General features: G+C 29.5%; 3 protein-coding genes across 3 annotated transcripts; 1 reads left to right on the plus strand and 2 right to left on the minus strand.

Annotated features, from left to right (window-relative positions):
• Positions 1-6: 6 nt before the first annotated feature.
• LOC150030152 (zinc finger protein ZAT1-like) lies at positions 7-597 on the minus strand (the record flags this gene model as incomplete). Its single annotated transcript, XM_090310022.1, has 1 exon — positions 7-597. A coding segment is annotated over exon 1 (568 nt), but the record flags the coding sequence as incomplete, so codon positions are not given.
• Positions 598-13242: 12645 nt separating this feature from the next.
• On the minus strand, positions 13243-15413 carry LOC150030153 (WAT1-related protein At5g47470-like). Its single transcript, XM_090310023.1, has 7 exons — positions 15226-15413; positions 14891-14956; positions 14649-14765; positions 14306-14546; positions 13784-13948; positions 13536-13687; positions 13243-13447 (listed from the first exon to the last, which is right to left on the minus strand). The coding sequence occupies exons 1-7, from the start codon at positions 15411-15413 to the stop codon at positions 13321-13323; spliced, it is 1056 nt and encodes a 351-aa protein (XP_090166149.1). The 3' UTR covers positions 13243-13320.
• Positions 15414-16933: 1520 nt separating this feature from the next.
• LOC150030154 (putative pentatricopeptide repeat-containing protein At5g47460) lies at positions 16934-18972 on the plus strand. The gene has a single exon (XM_090310021.1). The coding sequence runs from the start codon at positions 17052-17054 to the stop codon at positions 18867-18869; it is 1818 nt and encodes a 605-aa protein (XP_090166147.1). The 5' UTR covers positions 16934-17051; the 3' UTR covers positions 18870-18972.
• The last annotated feature ends 6440 nt before the right edge of the window (positions 18973-25412 follow it).

A 25412-nucleotide genomic window follows, 5' to 3' on the forward strand; every position in this document is an offset into this window, starting at 1 on the left:
CATTGCTGGATGAAGGCTTTTCCATCGAAAGCATCACTAGACAGATGGCGACGTCTTCCTCTGGAGATGTATCGGAGATGGAACTAGCTGGCTCCGGCGACGGCGACGGTAACGACTCGGTGTTGAATCGCCGAGTCCGTTTAGAGCGCCTCCGAGTTGGGTTCTTAGACTCGGTCTCGCTCTCTCTGTCTTGGACAATGGAGACAGAGCCATTAACAGAGAGTGGCATTTCTGGATCTGGTGATTTGAAGGTTTTGTTGAGATTTTCGTGTTCAATGGAGAAAGTGGCTAAATGGGCTTTCATGTGACCACCTAATGCTCTGCCATTGGTGAAGCTTCGAGAGCAGAGCCTGCATTTATGCCTCTCTTCCATTTTTACAGAAACAGAGGAAGCAGAAGAAGAAGAAGAAGAAGAAGAAGAAGAAGAAGAAGAAGAAAGCAAAAAAGAAAACAGAGCAAATCTCTTCAATTTTTTTTTTGTTTGGTTTCTCTCTCTGTTTAGAAAAGTGGAGAAGAAGTGAAGGAAGGGATTGGGGGAGTTGAAAGTAGAGGGAAATGAGTAGGTGACAAGCATTCCTCTTCCACCAAAAGGACATAGACAATACACACAACCCAAAGTTATGATTTTTAATGCAACTTTTTCATTTTCCTTCTACATTTTTACATCAAAATTGCATAAATAAATGTAGAAGAACATAATTTATGTCAAAGTTAGCATAAGTGAGCTGCACCGTAGTATCTTCATACTATTTTTATTGTATGAAAATTTTCTAATACTAACTCAATTCATTGCCTGTCACAAATTAGTTTCAAGAATTATGAGTGGTTTATGAAATAAATAAATAGTAAATTAATCAATTATTTGATAACGTGTCAAATAATAAATGGGATTAGTAGGCATTAAGTTAGTGCTAGAAATTAGAAAAAAAATTATCACAAAAATAGAATTTAAGAATTATATGAGTCCATAAAATAAATAAATAACAAACTAATATATTATTAGTGACGTGTGAAATTATGAATGAAAACAAAATTTTCTCTACCTCTCATGAAATCAAAAGTTTAATATCCACCCTCTACATGTGTTACTAAGAAACATAATAGATTAATAACTTCCCCATGAAAATAAACTTTCTTATATTTTAGATTTAAATATTATTTTAGTTATACATATAGAAAAAATGTCAAATTATTTATAGAAATGACAAAAAAAATACTGATAGACATTAATAGACTTCTATCGACATCTATCACATAGTTTCAATGATAGACTTCTATCGACATCTATCACATAGTATCAATGATAGACTTCTATCATTTTATCTCACTGATAGATACTGATAGATTTCTATCAACCTCTATCAAAGAAAATTAAATTTTGTTATTTTGTGTAAATGTTTTATCTTATTTTTTCATTTTTGAAAATCCTCTTTATATAATTTTGACTTTGATTTATTTTGGTCACTATATTATCTATGTTCATTTTGATTAATATACTTTCAACTTTTGGTAGTATTAGTTTATGAACTTTTGAAATGTTAGTTTGTGTATTCTCAAAAAGTAATTATATTGAAAGGGACCACAATAACAACTTTTTAAAAGTATACGAGTTAAGATAAACGTTTTGTAAGTACAAAGATTAAAATAAACGAAAATTAAAAGTACAACGACTGAAATGAATCAAAGCTAAAAATATATAAATTAAATAATATTTAAACCTTGATTTTATGTGACAAATTTGGTCTATAAACGAAAATTTGTCATAAATAACCTTCAAGTTTTCACCTTACAAAGATCCATCTCGGGTGAGATCGACTACTAAGATTTAGTTTTAAAAAAAAATAGCTTTTTCTAACTTATTGATTTTTTTAGCCCTTTTGGGCATTTGTACATCTCGGAGAGATTAATTTTTTTTCATAATATTATGTGATCTTCCTAAATCTTATACATTTCAAATTTTCAATCTTATATCAAATCTTATATATTTTTAAACTTTCTCCAAATTTGATTATATTTACCAAATATTATGTCAAAATTTTACATGATTTTTTTAAAAATATTTAGCCAAATTTCTAATTCCAAATCAATTTACCAATTATCCAAATGAATTTTTTTTAAATGGATCTCATGTGATTAATTTTGATTTTAAAATTTTTGGAAATATTAAATTTTTCAAAAAAAATATGAAAAATATATAAAATCTCGGTATGAATCTCGGGTAGGTTAACATCAAGATTGGTGAATTCTCGGGTAGATTAATACTGGAATTTTATATATTTTCCATATATTACCCTTTTTGTTCGTTTTGCAAAATTTCAAAATTTAAAAATCAAAATGCAAGCATCCAGTTGAAAAAATCTAATTGTTAGATTCATTCAGAATTTAGAAATTCATATAATGGAAACAAAAAATGGCCTAAAATTACACAATAATTGGATAACCGGATTTGAAGAAAATTTGAAAATATATAAGATTTGGATAGATTATCTAATATTTGGAAAAATTACTAAAATCTCAGGTGTTAGCCCAAAAGGGCCAAACCAATTAATAAGTTAGAAAAAGTAAAATTTTTAACTAAATCTCAGTGGTCGATCTCGTTCAAAATCCATAAAAAAAAAATCAGTGGACATACTCGTCTTGAAAGATGAAAAGTTGAAAGTGTTATTTCTGACCATTTTTGTGTTTGAACCGCAGTTAACAAATTTTATTTTGTTCTTTTGTGCGTAGGGTTATGTAATGCATTTGGTAAAGAACAATACTTTTCCTTCTTCCAACAACTAAAAATTTTGACTTATGGGAGAGAAATGGGAATGAAGGAGAATTTTTGTTCTCTTTTTTTTTCCCTCCTTTTTTAGAAAAAAAAAAACCTATAAAAGGATTTTAATGATGAGAAGTCAATAGGAAAAGTATTTCCTTTAATAAAAATCAATCTTATTATCAATCAATAGACTTGTGTTTTAAGTTTTTACGAGAATACTATGATTCAAATAAAGAGTAGTAATATAAATTTGTTTAATTGAAGAGTTTAATATATGTTCAAATAAAGAGGCGACTTGTATTTTAAGTTACGTTTATCTAATTCAAAAAGATATATTAGAGAGTGATTTTAAAAATATTAAAATCATTTTTGTCATTTTCAAAACCATCGTATAACATGTTTTTAATCTCTTAAAATTAATTTTGATTAGATAAAAATTACATGTAAAAAATGTGAAATTTAATATGAAATTTATTTTTTTTGACAAAAATAATTTTAAAGATGTTAAAATCACTCTCAAATGCATAAGAAATTAGTGGCCACCAAATATATATATATATATACATTTATATATATATATATATTCATTCCATCCATTATTGATAAAATTGGTTTAAATCCCATTATGCTGTTATGAATTTTTATTTTTATTCTACTATCATTCCTAATCTAATTGTTTTATTTTAGCTCTTGAACTTTGTCCTTTTTTTTCTTAATTAATCTCTCGAGTATAGGACAAAAATAAAAGGAATTAATAGTATTTCTGACAAAAACAATATTCTCAATCAAGATTTTTGCAAGCGAAACCGCCTTTTTGCTGATGAAATTAATAACATCTAAAGCATCCGACTATTCCACCTCTAGTGGGGGGTTAGTCCCAGCTAGGGACGGATTTAGTATGGGTCTAGGGGGTTCGAGCTTCCCTCAACTTTATACTATATATATATAACTGGCATAGTGTCCAAATTATTAGTTAACCTAGTAGTAAATTTATTTTTTTAATCCCTTATAGATCCAAGTTCAAGTCCTACACGTTACACCTTGTGGCATTTACATTGAGTTTCCAATGTTCCGAACTTGGAAGAGTCCAATGCGGTTGAATAGAAAAGATATAATTTGAATTTAGAAAGATCAAAATACAATTATTAAAATAAATGTGAAAGTTGAAAGATTAAAATAATGATAAAGATAAGATTAATAAAGGAAGGGCATATGAATACAAGTAACATGCAGAAAACTTGCCTCCTTTATTTGCTAATCCATATAAGCTGTTTGCTGGTTTTTAACCCTTTTTTAATTAATAAAACGAAACTCAGAAAGAAGACAATTCCCCATTGAAAATCCAAATTCAATATTTAAAACAAAATTAAAAGGAAAAAAGAAAAAGAAATTTGTTTAATTTTTATTTAATAAATTATTGGGATCTGTGTGTCTAGTTATAAATTCCTAAACTATCATACGACTCTCGATCTAAATTATCATCTTAACCTTTGAAAAATATTCCCTTTCAACATTAATTTTTTTCTTACTCTATTCTTTTTGTATTCAGTATTACTTTTTTTGGGGGAAATTTTGGCTTAACCCTTTGAACAAAATATTGCATTATATTCAAATACTTGACAAAGAAATATGTCATGTTAGAATACTTGTTCGCAAATTATTAAATTCATGGAAAAATATAGGTTTAAATATTATTTCGGTCTCTATACTTTTGATTTTAGTTCATTTTAGTTCTTATATTTTTAATATATCTATTTTGGTTCCTAGACTTTTTAAATTTGGTTCGTTTTGGATCATGCTTTCAAAATATTTATTTTAGTCATTGTACTTTTACAAAGTGATCATTTTAGTCCTTGCATTTTCATTTTTACTTCATTTTTAAGGAATTAAAATGGTCACTTTTTTAAGTTTAATGATCAAAATAAACCAAAGTTGAAAGTACAATGATCAAAATAAACCAAAGTTGAAAGTATAATGATCAAAATGAACATATTGAAATTATAAGGATCAAAATAAATAAAAGTTTAAAGTATAGGGACCAAAATGAACATTTTCAAAGTATTGGTACTAGAATGAACGAAAGCTAAAAAAAAATTCATAATTTGAAAGAGATCGGTTTGGATGATTTATATTATTTAAATTTGGATGATGTAGATGTAAGAAAACTTTCACAGTTCAAAACCAAACCAATTCAAATTTTGAATTGAGTTTGTAAGGTTGAAAACATGGGATTAAATAAAAATAGAGCCGTATTTCATATTTTCAAATATGTGTTTAGTAGCAAAATTCAGAAAACTGGATTCTAATTTAAACAATTGCAGACTAGCTGTAATTACCTACTAAATATTAGTTGATAATAAAGTATTATTAATTTATTTATGAACATGTTATGTTAAAAAATTTGTAAATTATTATTTTGTAATAATATATAATTTATAGGATATATTGAAATTTTTGTCCATATAGTTTGGAAGAACTTAGAATTTAGGTCTTATGGCTAATTAGAATTTACTGCCAATGGTTTGATAAAAACTTCATGAATAGTCTTATGGTAGGATTATTTAAGAGGATTTAACAAATCATGAAGACTATATATGAAGATATATCAAATCATAAGAACTAATTAAATCTAATTTTAAAACCATTAGATTAGTTTTTAACTTTATCCAAATCATAGAGATCCAATTTGGAATTTAACCTATTTATAATATATTAAATAATAAATATTTTAATCTTTTAAAAATTTAATTGAGTTTATAATATAACGTATACTATATTTCTAAATGTTTTTAACTTTATTTAATATAATTTTGCATTTTGCATTTTAATATTTAGATATAATGAATACATAAAAATGTTATTTTCAAAATTTATATTGTTTACATCATAGAATCCGAAAACAATTTTTAAAAATAGAATTCGGGTTGTCTGTCAAACACATATTTACTAAATTCAATGAATTTGAAAACATAAAACAAAATTTAAATTGCAAACTAAACCGACCCTAATTCAATTACTATGAGTTCAATAAATTAAATTCTCATATGTTAGATTAATTAGGAATATACTTAAATAATTTAATGGAATTAAACTAATAATACTAATTTCTTAAATTTTCAAAATATATTTATTTCCGTACAATTTTTGTTTAATTTATTTTAAACTCCTTTTTTATTATTATTATTATTATTATTATTATTTAATTTGCTCATAATGTTTAGAAATCAAGTAACATTTTTTTTCATAAATGAAATATACGATGATCCAATTACTTTAAGTTAATAGTACCATATTAATATATGATAATATTATTGTGTTTTAAGTCTTTAAATGTTCCTTCATTTTTTGGAAAAAAAAAATAAATCAATAATAGTAATTCAAATATTTGAAGATGTTTTTGCTTAAGCTCAATGTAACCTAACTAATTCGACCATAGTAAATATAACATGATTGAATGGTGTTAGGTATATCACCTAACTAAACATTACTTAAGTTTGACAAATTTGCAATTTTAATAATTAAGTTTAGTAAAAAAAAATGTATGAACCCAGCCATATCTAGGACAAAATATTATTGAGAAGTTGACTTTTCCTTGTTATATGCAATTCATCTCATTTGAATTGGATTGAAAACTGAATTTAGAGATCACTAAAATGTCAAATTTTTAGGACATAACACAACAATGATTAACATTGTTGTAATCTTTATTACAAAAGAATATTAAATATGCATTGGAGGATTAGAATGAGGGAAAAAAAACAATTAGATTATATCTTCTTTAAAATCCCAAGTCAAAAAAAAAAAAAAAAAAGACAACATGGAGTAAAATTCCATCTTAACATTCAAATTTTATATGTGAAAATAAGCACAATTCAATTGACATAAAATTCGTACTATTAACATTAAGGAAAGAAAATATACATTGAAGAATGAAGAGGAAAAAAATTAATTAGATTATATCTTGAGAAATTTTCACAGATAGAAAATGTCAAATTATTTACATAAATAGAAGAAAAAAACACTATGTTTCTATCAACATCTATCAATGTTAGATTTCTATCTGCGTCTACTAGTGATAGACTTCTATCCATTTCTATCACTAATAGACGTCTATGGCTTAATTTTACTTTTGTATAAATAGTTGTCCTTGTTTTTTATTTTTGAAAATCCCCTTATATCTTTCTTTAAAAAAAAAAAAAAAAAAAAAAAAAAAAAAAAAAAAAAAAACAAGGCTCCAATTGGTAATCATTTGATTTTTTATTTTTATTTTTGAAAATTAAGCCTATTTCATTCATATTTCTTACAATGAATTACTTCATTCTTAATTACAATGGTTGAATTCTTCCCCAAATTACAAAAACAAAAAAAAACAACTTTTTCAAAACTACTTCTTTTATCCTTCAAAATTTGGCTTTGTTTTTTAAGCAATAGAAGAAAAGTACATAACAAAAGAAAAAATTTGGAGGTGGAAGTATTGTCATAAGCTTAATTTTCAAAAGCAAAAACAAAAAACAAAATGATTACCAAACGGAATCTAAAAAAGTTTGGGTAAAATTTTATCTTAAAATTCTAATTTTATTGAATTCAACTTTATATGTCAAAATATCATACGTTTCAGTTGACATAAAATTTATAATATCGATCTTAAGAATATAAGTTCCATCCACACATCATATATTAAAATAATAATAATAATAATAATAATAATAAAAAAGAATTGAACTTTATATTAAACAACGCAATTCTTGTATTGTACTAACATGTATAATTAAGCGAAGACAAATTAATGTACAAAATTAATCATTCAATAAACTTAAAAAAATTTTAATTTTTTGTCTACTTTTTTTAAATGTCATCCATGTATATATATATGTAATGAAGGATCATCCATACTAAAAGAAAGCCTATAAAAAAAAGATAAAAATTATAACACTTAACTAGTCCTCAAACAAAGTTGATTAAAAGATAAAAATTATACAACTGTTTAAACGTAAGTTTATTACAAGGCTTTGATGGAACGAGACTCGTCTTTTCTCCTATCTCCTTATCTTGAGAAGTTTTTTTGTTGTTGTTGTGTTGGTTTTATTTTCTCCAAAAACAAAATTAATTTAATACTTTGAAAGTTCACAATAGAAATTAACGCACATTTTAATTTTCTTATCAATTAGCCATAGAAATAAATGGTAGGATGACTATTGAATTTTTTTTTTACTATTTTTGTAAATATCTTGATTCATTTTGCTATATATGAAAATAGTCTTAAATTATATTCAATTATTTGACCCATTTGACCAAAATTAGTTCGAATGAATATTAAAGTGCTCTCATGTTCTAAAACAAGTCCAATAATTGCAGGAGTGGAGACCCAACAATCTACATTTGAGATATTAATTTGTGTCATATCCACTAAATTATATGAAAAATTTTATGTCCACCTCAATGATCTTTTAGATAGCAAAAGTGATTTTTTTTTTTTTTCCATATGGTTAAAGTAGTTAAAAGAAAGGTTAAATTATAAATTCGGTCTTTATAGTTTGGAGAAAGTTAAAATTTAATTCATTTGATAAAACCCTCCTAAATAGTCTCTATTTTTATCAAATGAGAGGGACATTTATGGGGCTATCAAACAAACTTTAACTTTTTTTCTCTCTCAAATTATAGAGACTAAATTTGTAATTTAACTAAAAGAAAAAATTAAAAAAAAAAAAAAACCGTTTTAGTCCCTAAGTTTTCGACCTATTTCTATCTGATTGTTTCAAAATGTTACACATTTAGTTCTTTTAAGTTTTTGGTTTGGTTTCAATACAGTCTCTAAGTTTCAAAATACTACTATTATATCCTTGAGATTTGAGTTTTTGTTTCAATTTGATCCTAAGTTACAAAATTTACACTTTTAACATCGATTGTCTGTCACTAAATACTTGCCATCAGTCTTAGACAGAAACGTCTATTAATTAATTTAAAACAATTATGAAGCAAGAATTTAAATTTAATTTCAACAATGATAAAAAGAATAGTAAAACTAAATTAATTATAACTATTTAATTATTTTAAATTTAATCGTAAATACCAAAAGTAAATATTTAGTGAAAATCGAGGTTAAAAAATATAAATCTTGAAATATATAGAATAAATTGAAACAAAACTTAAATTTCAAATGTAAAATTGTAACATTTTGAAATTCATAGATTAAATTGAAATCAAACTAAAAACTTCAAAACTAAATGTGTAACGATAAAATAGAAAGAGACGTAGAATCTACGAATTAAAAAGTTTTTTTTTAAAAAAAAAAAAAAGGAGAGAGAGAAAGTGTGAGAGAGAGAGGTGTCAATTATATGGCACATAATGTTGTTGGGTTTGTTGTAGTTTGCACCCACAAGTCCTTTGAATGTAACATCATGTGATCTTGACAATGTGAACTACTTTAGTAATTTCTCCAACTAATTTCATTCATAAAAAGAAACTCCAACTAAATATTGTCTCTTCTTTCTCTCTCTTTTTTTGTTTTCCCAAGGAAAAATATGCACCATAAAATATATCTATGAAATGGATTGAATATATAAATAACCTCTTATCACACTTTTTTCCCCAACTTTATCATATCAAAAGTTTCAATTTTAATTTACATAAGTTTGTCTTTAATACTTGTGTTCCTTTTCAATTTCATTATTAATCTTTTTGGGATTTTTTTTTGGTTAATGTGTTTGGTTCACACAAATGGTATAAATTAAAATTAAAATTCTAAAAATGATTATTATGATTTGATCTATTAAGTTAGATTCAAAACAACTTTTAAGAGACGATTAGTTGTTAAAAATAACATTTTTAATTAAAGTATGGATTTTCAAGTTTGTGCTTAGAAGGTCCATGAAGTTTAATATTGTTTCATAAGTCTCTAAACTTGTAACTTTATGTCTAATAAGTCCTTACACTTTAAAAAAGAATCTAATAGACCGATGAACTTTCAATTATATGTCTAACAAGTCCTTAACATATTAGAAATTTTAAAAAGTAAATGAATTATAAGATATAAAATTGAATTTTATGCTTAATAGGATTCTAAATTTTCAACTTTGTGTTTAGTTAGTTTGTAAATTTTCGAAAATGTCAAATGTGTCAAAGACTTATTAGACATCAAATTAAAAGTTCAAGTCTCTAATTGACACAAAATTGAAAATTTAAAAATTTATTAGACAGTTTTTAAAGTTTATGATCTAACTAGATCAAATAAACGTAAAAACAATTTAACTTGTGATTTAACCTTAAATTAATATACTCAAGCCGATTAGGTTCACATCCAACATAATGACTTATGAACTAGAATGATTCATCAAACCAAACCATTTTGAATCAAAATGATAGAATTATTTGAGTTAGCAAGTTCTTTTATTCTAATATAATTGATATCAAAGTTAGATTTGGTACATTGTATTAAGGTCGAATTAGCATTAGCATGCTCAAATCCTATTTTCATATTCAATTACTAAAATAACAATAAATGAACTTTCCTATTCCTTTTTGTTCCTCCTTTTCTGTGTGTTATAATTGCAAGCACATCTCTTATCATTAAGAATCCCTTTTTTGAGCCAATAAATTATAAAGCTCACACAACTTTTGTTAAAGTTTTTTCCCCTTTGAAGAATAGGTGGAATACCATTTTAATCTTGATTGCATGCGTACTTTCAAATGTTCAACTTTAGTTTGTATAGGTTCAATAAATCTTAAGTTTAGTTCCTTAAAATTATTTTTTTTTATCATAATTATTTCAATAATGATAATAATTTCCTCACAAGAAAATATAATATATGAATATAGTATTCTTACATGTTTTCTTTAAAGGAAAAAGAACTTTCATAAAAGTAACAATTCAATCTTGAAACTTTAGTTTTGGAAACATATTCCCATAAATTTTATGAATTTCTACAATAAGAACTAAACTGTTACAAATTCTAAAGTACAAGGACTAAATTGTTATATAGTAAAGTTTAAGGACTAAATTATTACAAAATTAAAAATAAGGGCTAAATCGTTACAAACCAAAATTTAGGGACTAAATTAATGTTTCTATGAAAGTTTAAGGACTAAAAGTGATTGTTAAATAAATAATAAAAAGTTTCTGAAAAAAATCAACAATGACCTAGTGGTTGAAAGTAAATTTCAACCAAACAGAAACCAAAACGATATTTTAACATATATATATATATATATATATATATATATATATATATAATTTAGGAAAAAGTATGTTTTTTTAGTTAAGCATTATGTGGGGCAAGATATTCAAACTTTTAACCTCTTGAATTAGATTTAGGGGGCGTTTAACGATAAAAGCAAAGAGTTGAGTTAAGTTGATAATTATTATTTGGAGAGTTACATTTTTGTGTTTGGTTTGCAGAGTTGAGTTGGAGTATCGGGTGTTGTTTTTGTAAATGAAATTGATTTTTTTTTTTTTTTGTTGCTATTGTTGATTTTAATTTTCAACTATACACATTTTTCTATATTTTCTAAGATTAAAAAAAAAAACTTCCAATTCTTTTCTATTCTCAAAACATAACAAATTCTCTATAAAGTATTCATATACAAAACACAAAATTTTGAATTCAATTTTTTAAACACTCAAATAAAAGTGATTATTCCATTAAAAAAAACCCAACTAAATCATTAATTATCGTAAAAAAAAAAAACTGAAATGATTAGTGTCATCGAATGAAACTATTGACATTATTTTAGATAGAAGTGATGATACTTAAATGTTAATCTTAAAAAATAAAAAAAATAAATAAAAACCAAAATCTTACCATTTAAATCATAAAACCAATTATTAGGTAATTTTTTTTAATCAATTTGTGAAATATGGATTTACCTTTTTCTAAAATTGGTGAAATGATTTTAGAAATATTGATGTCTATTTTTTCTACTATTATGTTGCATCAATGTATAGACTATCTTTTTAAAAAAAGAACTTGAGTCATAATTTTAAATTTTATTTCATTAGAATTATGTAATATTTGAAAACATCAAGAGATAAGCTATTTAACATATATCGTTGAGTGAAACAATAATAAAACGTCGTATGTAATATTTTTTAGATCTAAGAAAAAAATGAAATTGAAGAAGAATAATTAGATCTAAAAGAACAGCCATAGAAAGACAAAAAAAAAAAAAAAAAAAGTGAAAGGAAGAGTTGAGAAAGAAAAGAGAAAATAAAATTCATATGAGCCAGACAAAGAAAGATGAGAAAAAATGAGAAAGACGAACCACCAAAAGAAGAGAGAAGATGAGAGAAGGGAGTAAATATGAAGAGAACATGAGAGAGAGACAACAAAGTATCAAGGGAGTTGAGAGAGTAATGAAAATGCATGGGACAACAGGTGAGAGTGAGAGTGACAAAATGGTGAGTAATTAAACCCACCGTTTTTATTTTTATCAGTGACCGTCTAAGTTAGGCACACGAAGGTGGTAAGCAGAGTATGTCATCGAAGTTGCTTGTGCGAAGGTTGTCATTGGAGTTAGTCGCTAGAGTTGTCATCGAAGGCGGTTGGTGGAGCTCGGAGTTCTTCGTTGAAATTGGTCGTGTGAATGTGGAAGTCAGAGTTTTTTTTTACCAAGGTGGATGTTGGAATTGGTTGCCAGAGTGTCGTCGGAGCTCGGATTTGGTCGTTGGAGTTAGTCACCCGAAGGTGATCACTGGAGTATGTCACCAGAGTGTGGTAGCATTAATCGCCAACGGAGACTGATGGGTGAACCATTAAAAACATTGGAGAGAGAGAAAATTTTGGAGAGTTGGGGTGAGTTGATAAAATAACCAACTCAATCCCACCAACATTTAAAGTTGGTTATCAAACATTAAGTTGGTAAAAAATACTAACTCAACTCAACTCTTCTTAGTTGTCGAACACCCCTTAAGTCGATAGTTATTATTCAAAAGAATTTAAATGTGAAATACAAATATATATTTTTTTCTTTTTTGCAGATGTTGGAGAACTGGAATTAAAATAGTTCTCTACTTAATAGAACAAATATGAAGGTATCCCCTTGAATGATAAAGGAAAATATCATGCACATTAGATCAAAATAAAATAACTAAAATTTTCTTTTAAAAAAAGTACAATATATTTACAATTGTACTGATATAAATGATAAAAATCAACTACTTAAAAGTTATTCTATGCATCTAATCCTCTGTTCCATCATCACAAACTTGAGCACAACACAATCAAATCCAAACTAATATTCTACCAAAAAAAAAAAGAATCAAAGAAGAAAAAAGAAAAAAGATGTGGTGTGTTGGTTGCTGAACTGAATCTTCTCTCTTTACAAAACTCAAGCATAGAGGACAGGATTTTGCCAAGAAAACAAACATCCAAAGATTGAGAGCTGCTCAAATTTCTGCAAAAGTTAATGGTCAAAATGTTGGAACTGTTATGAAATAACAATCCCAATCCCAAGCCTTATCCCATAATCTAAACTTTTCTCTTTTATTTTTTCCACTTGAAAATCCTTGAGTGTTTGTGTTTCTATGGCTAATGAACAAAAGTGAACTATGTATTCATTGAAATAATTCAACTTAAAAGAGGCTTGTCAACGTCGAACTCACTCTCGGGACAGTTTCGATTGACGTAACGTTCCTTCCCTTTCGCCCACAGGACGAAGTAGAGACCGGTGAACATGAGGAACATACCAGCAAGGCTGCAATGAAAAATAAATATGAAGATTATGCTCCAACGTGTTGGTTTATGACGACGATGACGACGAGAAATAGGTGGTAGTAATGTACCTCCCAATGTTGATGGATTCTCCCAAGGTGAAAACTGAGAGAATGAGTGAGCAAACGGTTCCGATTGGACTAAACATCGACACCAAAACTGGCCCTCGTTTCTTCATCGCCCACCCGTTGAAGCTCACGCAAGCACCGCTAATGGTTCCGCCCTTTTCGTCACCAATATTTGTAAAAGCATACATCAATATGCACACAATATGTAGAAAGAATGATCTCAAAAGAGCATAGAATTTAATGCTGCTTACTAGAACAAAATAGGCAGCCAATTCTTTACCACTGATCAGAAGTGGCCAACCAATGTCCAGTTTCTGATATTGAACTATCTGTACAACTATGGTTATGAGAACTCCAATGAGAGACGTTATCGCACACAACGACATCGGGGCCGGGAAATCGCCTAGTGTCGATGCCTGTCAATTGTCACACAATTCAATACATCATAAAATAGATTTGAATTAGTATTATGAAATCAACAAACAAAGAAAACAGAAAACGTAAAGAGTAGATAAATCAACATAATGATTTATGTAGTTCACTAATTATGTGTTAGCTACGTTCATGGAGAGAGATCAATTTATTATTAATGAGAATATTATATTACAAATTTAGATGTATCAGTAGAGTTAGAGACTTTGTATATAGCGTGCTCTTCTAAACCCTAAGGCCAAAAGCAATACCACCATGCTTGATTTTTTGGGGCGCAAGATAACAGATTCAAGACATTCTAACACTCTGTCGATGTTTATATAAAATAACAGCTAACATACCTGCAGAACAACTATGCTAGATAAAACGATGATCGCCGAGAAGAGATACACACAACCAAGGATCTTCTGTTCATTGAACACTTGTTCGGACGGAGGTGATTGTCGTGGGATATTATCTTTTGCAGCTGCATCCGACGACGCGCTGTGCATTATGCTCATGGTGAAGGCGCCTATCACACATAGAAATGTACCTAAAATCTTGATCTTGCTATAGATGCAACTTAGCTGAACTTTTTCTAATCTGCATTCATGATAATGTCTCTTATCGAACACGAAAAACAGTCGAAAACAAACAAATTTTTAGCCATATTTATCTGAAAAACATATAATGGCTTCAATGTACCTAAAGATCCAAGCAATGGCAAAGATGAGTCCCGGGGTGAGATTCGGCATCGCCGTAGCTAAAGCTGGCGAAGTTAGCTGTATTCCTTTCAGAAAAAGAGATTGAAACAATGTAACCCTACAAACAAACACAATGCTCCAAATCACTTTTCTCTTACAATAATCAATCCATATTTTCATAACTAGAGAACCAAAAAATGGTATTTATTTTCATCGGTGGGTTGAGCCACATAACTTTCTTACCCTCCAAATGATATGAGAAGAAGCTGAAGGATCAACTTTAGACTAAGTTTCTTTGGCCAATCATGCCTACACAAAACAATGAACTTTTGTATTTCATCATTCAAATTCTTCAACCAAAAAAAGGGGAAAAAAACACATTTTCCCACTCCGTTAAATCACTGATTGACCCAAAGATTTAATGTGTAAAAGTAAATTTAATATTAGGACTTGAATACAAGACCTCCTAAGCACACCTACTCTAATACCATATTAAATCACCGATTGACCTAACAATTTAAGTTGATGAGTGAAGGTAAATTTGATATTATATCATGTAATGATAAGAAAAAACGAACCTTTCAAAATAAACAGCAATGGGAGAGACAATGAGAAAAGTGGAGAAGGTAGAGAAGATGACCAGAGTTAAAGGATTAATCCCCAAAGACATAAGAAAACTCATAAAAACAGAGTTCCCTGCATATACAAATTGCACTCCAACCAACCCACTCATTATTGCAAAATTTTCCATTGTTTCTCTCTTCATCTTTTTTGTTTTTTGTTTTTGTTTTTTAATTTTCTTTTTGTTTTTAACAGAAATCACAGAAGAAAATGCTTTTCTCTCCTATGCTTTCTCATTTTTTTTTTCTGCAAATCTTCTTCTTTCCAAACAATTTTCTTGCTTTGATTCTCTTTTTCTCTTTTTTCTTTTCTTACCAATCAATGATATCCATTTCCTTTGCTTATTTTAGTAATATCTCCCAAAATTGAAGGAAAATGTTTGGTTATACTTAGTTTTGCATATATAGCTTCAAAGGGAATTGAGATTTTTGTTGTCTTTGATTCTAAACCTTTGCTCTCTCTTTCTCTATAATGTGAAATTGTTGGCTGAAATGAATCTCTATCTCAGCCTCATTTGAGCATTTTTCTTGTTACCTATATTCTCTCTACATTGATGAACTATATTTAGTAATCTCTTCTTTATGCTCTTCTCCAATTTCTTAGCTTCACTCTTTTACCTTTCTTCTTCTTTCTTTCTCTCTCTCTCTCTTTTTTGGGAAGAAAGAGAATAGAAAAAGAGAGATAAAAGAGAAGTATAATAACCTATTTGTTTTTATAGATTTTAGATCTAGTTTATATTTGATTTTTGACTTTTAAATTATTGTATGTTTTTTAGATTATTTTTTATTACACACTTAAGTTTCAAAATGTTATATTTGTACTCTTGAATTTTGAAATTTATTTCCATTTGGTCTCCAAATTCTTATATTTATACTTCAGTCATTGATTTTTCACCGTCCACTCATTTTTTTTCATGGATTTTATTGTTAGTAATTAATTAAAAGAATTGATTAATTATAATTAAATTAGTTTATACTAATTTTTCCTCACGATTAAAATTAACTACAAAAATTATCATCATAATTAATTTAGATTAGTTAATAAAAGTCAATGTCAAAGCATTAATAAACCGTTTGGGAATAAAAGTGTAAAATAAGGACTAACTGGAAACTAAACTTAAATCTCAAAAACAAAAATATAACATTTTGAAACCTACGAAACAAACGAAAATTAATGTCAAAACTCAGTAATAAAAATGTACATATGAAATGGAGACTAGACTTAAAGCCAATTGACCAAAATGGTACTAAATCCCTAATATATCTATACTTTAAAAAAGTGGATGATTTTATTTTCTTTTTTATTTGCAATATTGTATAAAATGTCTACTATAAATTTTAAAAACATTAAATTTGTCTACATATAATATACTTTACATTCAATGCAATCAAATTAATTTTACAACAAAGTAAAATCAACTAGAAAAATAATAAGTACAATATACATGGTATTAAATGGGTTTCAATAGCTCAGTTCACATTAACTGTAATTGATATGTTCTTCTTCATTAAAGATTAAAGTTTATATCCTCATTTTTACAATTGTTGTACAAGAAAAAATTAATTTAATAAACCACTACAAGCATAGTTCAAAAACTTTATGATAAAACCGGTAAAATAAATATACTTTTAAAGATTCAAATCTCCTCCACCATTTGGTGAAGTCGAAAAAAAAAATAAAAACAAAAACAAAAAAACTCAAACTCAAATTATTGCTACTATTATAAGAGGGGAAAGAGGGAAAACGAAACCGGTTTGGCCATGGGGAATTGATTTACAAAATTATGCAAAGACCCTTCTCAAGCAAACTACTATTATACCTACAAACACAAAATCCCCTTCTTCAAAAATCTGTCACCACAATCTCAATTCACGATGCCAGCAATTTTCAGCCATGTTTCTCAATCGATTATCAAGCTCCATGGACCAGCCTCCGAACGGCTCTTGCCGGTGGCGGCCGCACCGCTGAGTTGGCTCTAACCAAGGCCTTTCAGGCGCTCAAATGCAACCCAAATGGCTACGTTCTAGTTCAACTGGTTCGAGCCTGCACGAGCCACGCTTGGGATTCCTGTGGCCACCAGCTTCACTGCTACATTTTACGATCTGGGTTTGCCTCTAATGTCTTCGTGGGCACAGCTATGGTCAATTTCTATATAAAAAGTGAGTCCTTTGATAGTGCCCATAAGGTGTTCGATGAAATGCCTCAACCAAGTTTGGTTTCTTGGAACTCCTTGATTTCTGGTTTTGTGCATTGTGGCCAGTTTCGCAAGGCTTTGTCTTTGTTTATTCAGCTTGATGGGTCTGAAAATCTTGTGGATTCATATTCTTTGTCTACAGCTTTGAGTGCCTCTAGTCAGCTGGGTTGGCTGAAATTGGGGCAGTCGATTCATTCAAAAGTTGTAAAACTTGGGGTGGCAGACAATACCATTGTTGCTAATTGTTTAATTGACATGTATGGAAAATGTGAGTCTTTCGAAGAGGCAGTTAAAGTGTTTAATGAGATTATTGATAAGGATGTAATTTCATGGAATTCAGTTATTGCAGCTAGTGCTAGAAATGGAAGGCTAGAACAGGCGTCGAGATATTTGCGACAGATGCCTCAACCCGATACTATATCATATAATGAACTGATAAATGGTTATGCTCAATTCGGAGAAATTGAAGTTGCTGTAGAAATTCTATCGAAGATGGATAGTCCAAACTCTTCATCTTGGAATGCAGTGTTAACAGGATATGTTGATAGGGATGAAGCATGGAAAGCTTTGAGTTTCTTCACTAAGATGCACTTGTGGGACGTTGGGATGGATCAATTCACATTTTCAAGCATTTTGAGTGGCGTTGCAGGGCTCTCGGCATTGAAATGGGGTTTGGCAATCCATTGTTGCATAACTAAATGTGGTTTAGGTAAATCGACTGTTGTTGGCAGCGCTCTAATCGATATGTACTCCAAATGTGGGCATGTAAACTATGCTGAAATGATATTTCAGTCATTGCCCAAGAAGAACTTGGTATCTTGGAATGCAATGATCTCAGGTTTGGCTCACAATGGGAAAACAATGGAAGTTATCCATCTTTTTGAGAAGCTAAAGAAGATGAAAGATGTAAAACCTGATAACATTACATTTCTCAACATTCTACTATCATGTTCAGATAACCAGCTTCCGTTGGAGGCCACAATGCAGTACTTCAAATCAATGGTTGAGGATTATGGTATCAAACCAACTATTGAGCATTGTTGTACTATGGTTAGGCTAATGGGACAAAGAGGGGATGTATATAGAAGTAAGAGGCTGATACATGAATTAGGGTTTGATACGAGCGGATCGGTTTGGCGAGCTTTTCTGGGTGTTTGTGGCGCTTCGAGGGATCTAAAACTGGCGAAAGTAGCAGCAGCAAAAGTAACAGTATTGGGAGCTGCTGATGATTATGTACATGTTATGATGTCTAACATATGCGCATCTCATGGAAAATGGAGAGATGTGAAATTAATTAGGGAACTGATGAGAAAGAACGGGGTTAGAAAAGAAACTGGATATAGTTGGTTGATTGAGATGGAAAACGAAATTTCTTCATCAAACCAGTCCATGTTGAATAACCTTTAAAACTAGAATTAGGTTCATCTTTGGAATTTCGTTTGCATAAACTTCCAAAATTTTCAATCGAGACTGCTATTAATGGATTTAACTGAACTAAAATTTTTCTTTGAATTCAACACGGAGTTGGCACATCTTGAATCAAAAAAGACATATGCCCAAACAATGTCGTAAGATTTTTCTGAGTTCAGCACGTTCAGTCACAGCACAACAGAACTAAATTTTTTCTTTGAGCTAAGATCATGATCCCTTGTACAATATCATTTCCAACAAGCCCTTGGTGTAAGCAAGGATGGAAATATGTCAATATATCCATAAATCCAAAAATTCAATATCAATATTAAATATCCATGGATATCTCCAACATCTTATATAAATACAGTAAAACATATTAAAAATGTCATCTATTTAGTCCAATACGAAACTACTAATAACAATATCCTTAACTTATTTTTTGAGTAAAAATAATTTAATTATTAATCTAAATAAATTTTATAAATTTCATGATTTATATAAATATCTATCAATATCGATATTTTATCAACATATCCGTCAATATATTGACAAAATTGATATCCACGATGATATTTTAATCCCTGGGTGTAAGAACGTCGTAAGTTATTATACAAAATATGGTAGGCCTCATGTTGGTTGCATGTTCTAGGAGTGACACCAAAACAGCTCCCATTTGTCTACAAGATAAATTATACCACAAAAACAAGAAAATAATTACTTCAAAATTCTTATTGCCTAATATGTTGCTTTCCTGTAGTTATTGTAGCAAAGTAGTTATGTCTTACTATTAGTTTTATGATAATGAATTGTTGGCTATCCTCCAGATATGGTAGCTGAATGTTGTATAGGATGGGTTGAGATTGGTTTGAATGTTTTGGTAGCCAAGCTTAGTTTTACTTGTTTTGGAGATCTAAATAGAGTTTTTGTATGTTTGATTGAAGTTTATGAAGTTTGAATGTTGTGAGGGGTGAGCTGAGCTTAGTTAAAATAATTTGGAACTCTAAATGGAGTTTTTGTGTGTTTGATTGAAGTTTATGAAGTTTGAATATTGTAAGAGGTGGATTAAACTTAGTTAAACTTGTTTTGGAGCTCTAAATGAAGTTTTTGTGTGTGGGTTGAGATTGGTTTGAATGTTTTGGTAGCCAAGCTTAGTTTTACTTGTTTTGGAGATCTAAATAGAGTTTTTGTATGTTTGATTGAAGTTTATGAAGTTTGAATGTTGTGAGGGGTGAGCTGAGCTTAGTTAAAATAATTTGGAACTCTAAATGGAGTTTTTGTGTGTTTGATTGAAGTTTATGAAGTTTGAATATTGTAAGAGGTGGATTAAACTTAGTTAAACTTGTTTTGGAGCTCTAAATGAAGTTTTTGTGTGTTTGGTTGAAATTTGAATGTTGAGAGGGGTGGGTTGAGCTTAGTTAAACTTACTTTGGAGCTCTAAATGGAGTTTTTGTGTATTTATGAAGTTTGAATGTTGTGTTTGATTGAAGTTTATGAAGTCTGAGTGTTATAATAATGTGCTCTGATGAATGTGATTATAGGTAAACTGCTGCTTTGGAGATGACGTTTGGAGTTATTAGAGATGTCATCACATTTTCTTTTATGTATTTCTCAAGAAATCTTTGTTTTGTAGACCATCTTGCAAACTTTTCTTTCTTTTCTATAACAAAGAATAATATGTACATTGACTTTGTTTGTTTGTTTTGTTATTTATATGAACATGTTTGATTTGATTAATAATGTTCTGAATTTTAGGTTATTGAGATCAAAATTAAAAAAAAATACAAAACAAAATAAAATCAAAATAAAATAAGACAGTGACTACGAGATTTGGCAGATGGATGTGAAGACAACCTTTCTAAATGACAATCTTGAGGAGACTATTTATATGGACCAGCCCTAGGGATTCATAACCCAAGGTCAAGAGCAAAGGGTTTGCAGGTTTAATCGGTCCATTTATGGACTAAAGCAAGCTTCTTGATCTTAGAATATATGAGTTGATACTGCGATCAAATCTTATGGCTTTGAGTAAAATGTTGATGAGCCTTGTGTATACAAGAAGATCATCAAGAGTTCAATAGTCTTCTTAGTGTTACATGTAGACGATATCCTAATCATTGGGAATGATGTAGGTCTACTGAATGAAGTTAATAACTGGTTAGTGATCCAATTCCAAGTGAAAGATTTGGGAGAAACTCAGTTTGTTCTGGGAATTTAGATCTTTAGAGATCGAAAGAAAAAAATGCTAGCTCTGTCTTAAGCATCATACATTGACAAAATGCTTTCAAGTATTTAACGCAGAACTTCAAAAGAGGTTTGTTACCTTTCAGGCATGAAGTAATATTGTCTAAGGAACACTGTCCTAAGACACCTCAAGAAGTTGATGAAATGAGACGGATCCCCTATTCATCGGTTGTTGGCAGTCTGATGTATACGATGTTATGTACTAGACTTGACATCTGCTATGTGGTAGGGATAGTCAGTAGATATCAGTCTAATCCAGGATACGATGACTGGACAACCGTTGAGAATATCCTCAAATATCTACGGAGAACGAGGGATTACATGTTTGTGTATGGTTCTAAGGATCTAATCCTTACAGGATATATGGACTTTGATTTTCATACTGATAAGGATTCTAGAAAATCTACATCAAGATTAGTATTCACTCTTAACGGAGGAGCAGTAGTCTAGAGGAGCACCAAGCAAGGGTGCATTGCTGACTTCACCATGGAGGTCGAGTACGTAGCAGCTTGTGAAGCTGCTAAGGAAACTGTTTGGCTCAGGAAGTTTCTGACTGATCTGGAAGTTGTTCTAAACATGTTAAAGCCCATCACATTTTTTTTATTATAATAATGGTGTTATGGCTAATTCCCGAGAGCCTCAAAGTCATAAGTGTGAGAAGCATATAGAGTGGAAGTATCATCTCATCTGAGAGATTGTACATCGAGGAGACGTGATCGTTAGGCAAATGGCTTCGAAGCACACATTGTTGATCTATTTACGAAGGCCCTAATGGATAAGGTGTTTGAAGGTCACCTGCAGAGTATGGTCTATGGGACAGGCCATATTTAGACTAGGGCAAGTGAGAGATATGTACTGGGCGGTTTGTACCCTAATTTATTGTTTGTGTACTTTGTATTTAGTATGACTTTTACATTGTACGCCCCACTAGCTTTAGGTCAAGTGGAAGATTGTTGGGGTTAATACCCTAAATCTCGTAGGATCCCATAGTTTGTAATTGTAATGTACAAACATTTTATTTATGTAATAAAATATGTGATGTTTTATTTCAAAATTAGGTGCATTAACCACAAACCAATAAACTAAGTTGCATTAACCACAAACCAATAAACTAATATCCAAGGTTATTTTTGTATCTTAAACATGTATGTAGAGGCATACAAGTGGATCATGTTTAAGTGATAACTTAAATGGTCTGTAGTAGATGGATACGATTGAATACTCCTGGTGACACTACGAGTATGACCCACTTTGTAGATGTTACAATTTGTTGTAAAGTGCTATAAATGATTTGATCCTAGTCATTCATGTAGAGACATGTGAACGGGAATATTCTATACAAAGGAGTTTGTATAAGACCGGATCACGAAATGTTCAATCTCGTTATATAATGCCGTTCATAATAGAGACTTTCATTTCACTAAGATGATCATAGGTAACATGAATTGAATCTTGAGTGAGTTGTGAATTCCTACCTATGAAGGTGGTCCTTTTATTTGTATGGGTGAGAGTGGCTAGATCGCCGACTCAACAAGCCTACCATTTTGTGGATTTGTCTGATTGGGGAGTTGAGAACACAACTACACAAGAAGGAATTCACTCATTCCCTAATGTCGGGACAAGTAGATAAAATTCTCCCTTAAGAGCTGATTTCAAGGCTTGAACAATGTGGTGTCATACCCTCTCCTGGCTCGAGAGAGGTCTGATCATAGTTGGACTATAATTTATTGTTCACTAGAGGGATCCAGGATACTTAAGGAGTTAAACATAACTATGGGAGAAAATGGTATTTTGGCCCAGCTGTACTTATGAGCAATTTGTGAAGGATTATCGCACCGTTGACTGGTAATATTCAATAGACACAGAAATATATCTGTAGTACGAAGAATGCAGCTGTCGATCTTTAGTAGAGTGCTCGATAAGTAACGAATGGTGAATAATTTAATTAAAAGAGTTTAATTAATTATTAATGTACCGTTGGAGCTTCAAACTACAGGTCCATGAATTCCCTCTGTAACTCAATGAGAATTTTTTAGAATCAATTTTTGGATTAATTTGAATTGTTTAAATTAACTGAGAGAATTAATTATATGTGATGTAATTAATTTAATCTAATCATCTATGATATAATTACAATAATATATTTGATACATTATAATATAAAGTTAATTTGAGAGGAAATAAATATCTGAATATGATACAAATATTAAATTTAATATAAATGAGATTTATATTAAATGTCATTGGTAAGAGAAAAGAAACTATAGATTATATTGTATTTGATACAATATAGAACTATAGATTATGAGTTATATTTGATATAACATATAGCTTAATATATATATATATATATATATATATATATTATGATAAGGTAGTTACCATATAAATATATATTAAATTGATTTATGAAAATAAATAATTTTATTTTATTTTATTTTAAAAATCATTTTCACTCCCTCCCTCTCTTTTCTCTAAAAAACATGGTAGTGGGGAAGTAAAAAAACAAGTTGGTCTTCTTCTTCCTAGGGTGTTTTTATCACAAGAGAGTGATACACTGAAAAATTCTGTGAGAAAATTGGAATTTCATCTCTTTCTCTCAACACTCTTAAAACCCTCTCTTCCAAAATAGCAAGAGCCCATAAAACTCTTAGATTCTCATCCAGATAATACAGAGGAAACATTCGTGGTGGTGTCCTTATTGACGGTTAGAGGGCGTTCGAGATTGATTGTGACAAGATCCGGAGAAGGAATTTCGTGAAGAAGAGTTCTTCAAGGGTAAGGTTTTTTAAACCCTTTTTCTTTCATGTTCTCTATTTTAAAGCATGTTGTAATTTTCTTTTAATGCATAATCTGTATGTTTTTGCTGTAACATTTATGTTATGTAAATTTTGGGTATTTGATCCAATCCCATGCTTCCGCTCAAGGACCTTCAATGGTTCCTTCACATAGATGCTTAGCTTGACCCCGATAGTGGGGTACTTACTGAGTATTTTCTTGTTAAATATATATTTATTTAAATTAATTTAAATTAATTCAATTATTAGTAACAAAGTTATTTGATAACCCCCCAGTTATTCTCTCGTTTTGTTTAACGTGTGTAAGTGGGAAGGGTAGAGGAGTTAGACAATAATCATCTTCTTCTTGCATTCTCTGAAAACAAAGAACAAAGATATTCTTAGTGTGGATTGTTCTCTCAAAATCAATATCGTCATCCCTTCCAAAATTAATACTTGAAACCCACAAAATTCTCATCGATTTTCTACCCTTCGAGGATATCGAGGTTAAGTTTATGACTTAGTGTGGATTGCTCTCTCAAAGTTTATCGAGGATATATACTTGAAACCCACAAAATTCTCAAAGATATTCTTAGTGTGTTTTTCTAGCTGTTTGTGAGACTGTTCAAAGAGTTTGTTAAGTTTATGACTTGGAGGAACATGAAGATTTTTACCTTCAAGGGTGAGTACTCTTCATCCCATATTTCCTTTTCATTTTTTCTGTGTAAATGCATGCTTAATTAGAACAAATGTTTATGTCTTTGTCCTCTTTATGTTCATATGTTTTGTAAAATGAAAATAGGGACATCGATGCTTCCACAATGGGTATTCACATACTCTTTCAATGACTCCCATCCATGATTTTCTTTTCTTCCATCGTTTCTCACCAATTGACGAATGTCAACAAGATCCATCTCCTCTTTTCTTTTTCCTCTTCTTATTTCACTCTCTACTTCAACCACAAACCACCATGCTAATCTTGTTTTCTGCTGCAATCCTCCATCAATTGGTTACTTGCCTTAAAAATGTATCTGATTCAGTCCATTTTTGCAATAATATATTTTTTATTCTTTTTTGTGTCTCTTTGTTTGCTTGTAATTAGCGACCTAAATACTTAAATACAGTGTATTTGCATTGCTTTAGCTCTTTTTGGATTTGTTTTTAGATTGTCACGTGGGTTTTTATCAATTTTAGCCTGCATGAGTAGTTTGGACATTTGCTAATTAGTATTGTTTATTTTTTTAAAAAAAATCGTCTTGCTATTTTTACGATTTTGGAAACTTTTTACTATTTTTCCAAATCAAACTTTAAAATTTGCTATTATTTTGTTATCCCTAGTTTCATTTCATTTCATTTTTGTTTTATATTTCTTTCTTTTTTTATTATTTTTTTTATATTTATACGCTAATTTATTTTTTTTTTTTAATTTTTCAATATTTTGTTTAGGTTCACTTTAGTATTTTACAACCACGATATTTACATAATAATATAATTGAGTTAAATTTGAGTCAATATCATT

Source organism: Benincasa hispida, unplaced genomic scaffold (genome assembly GCF_027475165.1).
Source record: "Benincasa hispida cultivar pf3 unplaced genomic scaffold, pf3_genome.v1.1 HicScf516, whole genome shotgun sequence".
Lineage (NCBI taxonomy): Eukaryota > Viridiplantae > Streptophyta > Magnoliopsida > Cucurbitales > Cucurbitaceae > Benincasa > Benincasa hispida.

Excerpts from the sequence above, each read along its gene's own strand:
- LOC150030153 (XM_090310023.1), bottom strand. The coding sequence starts at position 15,413 with ATGAAGAGAGAAACAATGGAAAATTTTGCAATAATGAGTGGGTTGGTT. Across the intron at positions 13,949-14,305 it reads CTAGCATAGTTGTTCTGCAG|GCATCGACACTAGGCGATTT; the intron begins GTATGTTAGCTG and ends GACAATTGACAG. Across the intron at positions 13,448-13,535 it reads GAATCCATCAACATTGGGAG|CCTTGCTGGTATGTTCCTCA; the intron begins GTACATTACTAC and ends TTTTCATTGCAG.
- LOC150030154 (XM_090310021.1), top strand. The coding sequence starts at position 17,052 with ATGCAAAGACCCTTCTCAAGCAAACTACTATTATACCTACAAACACAA.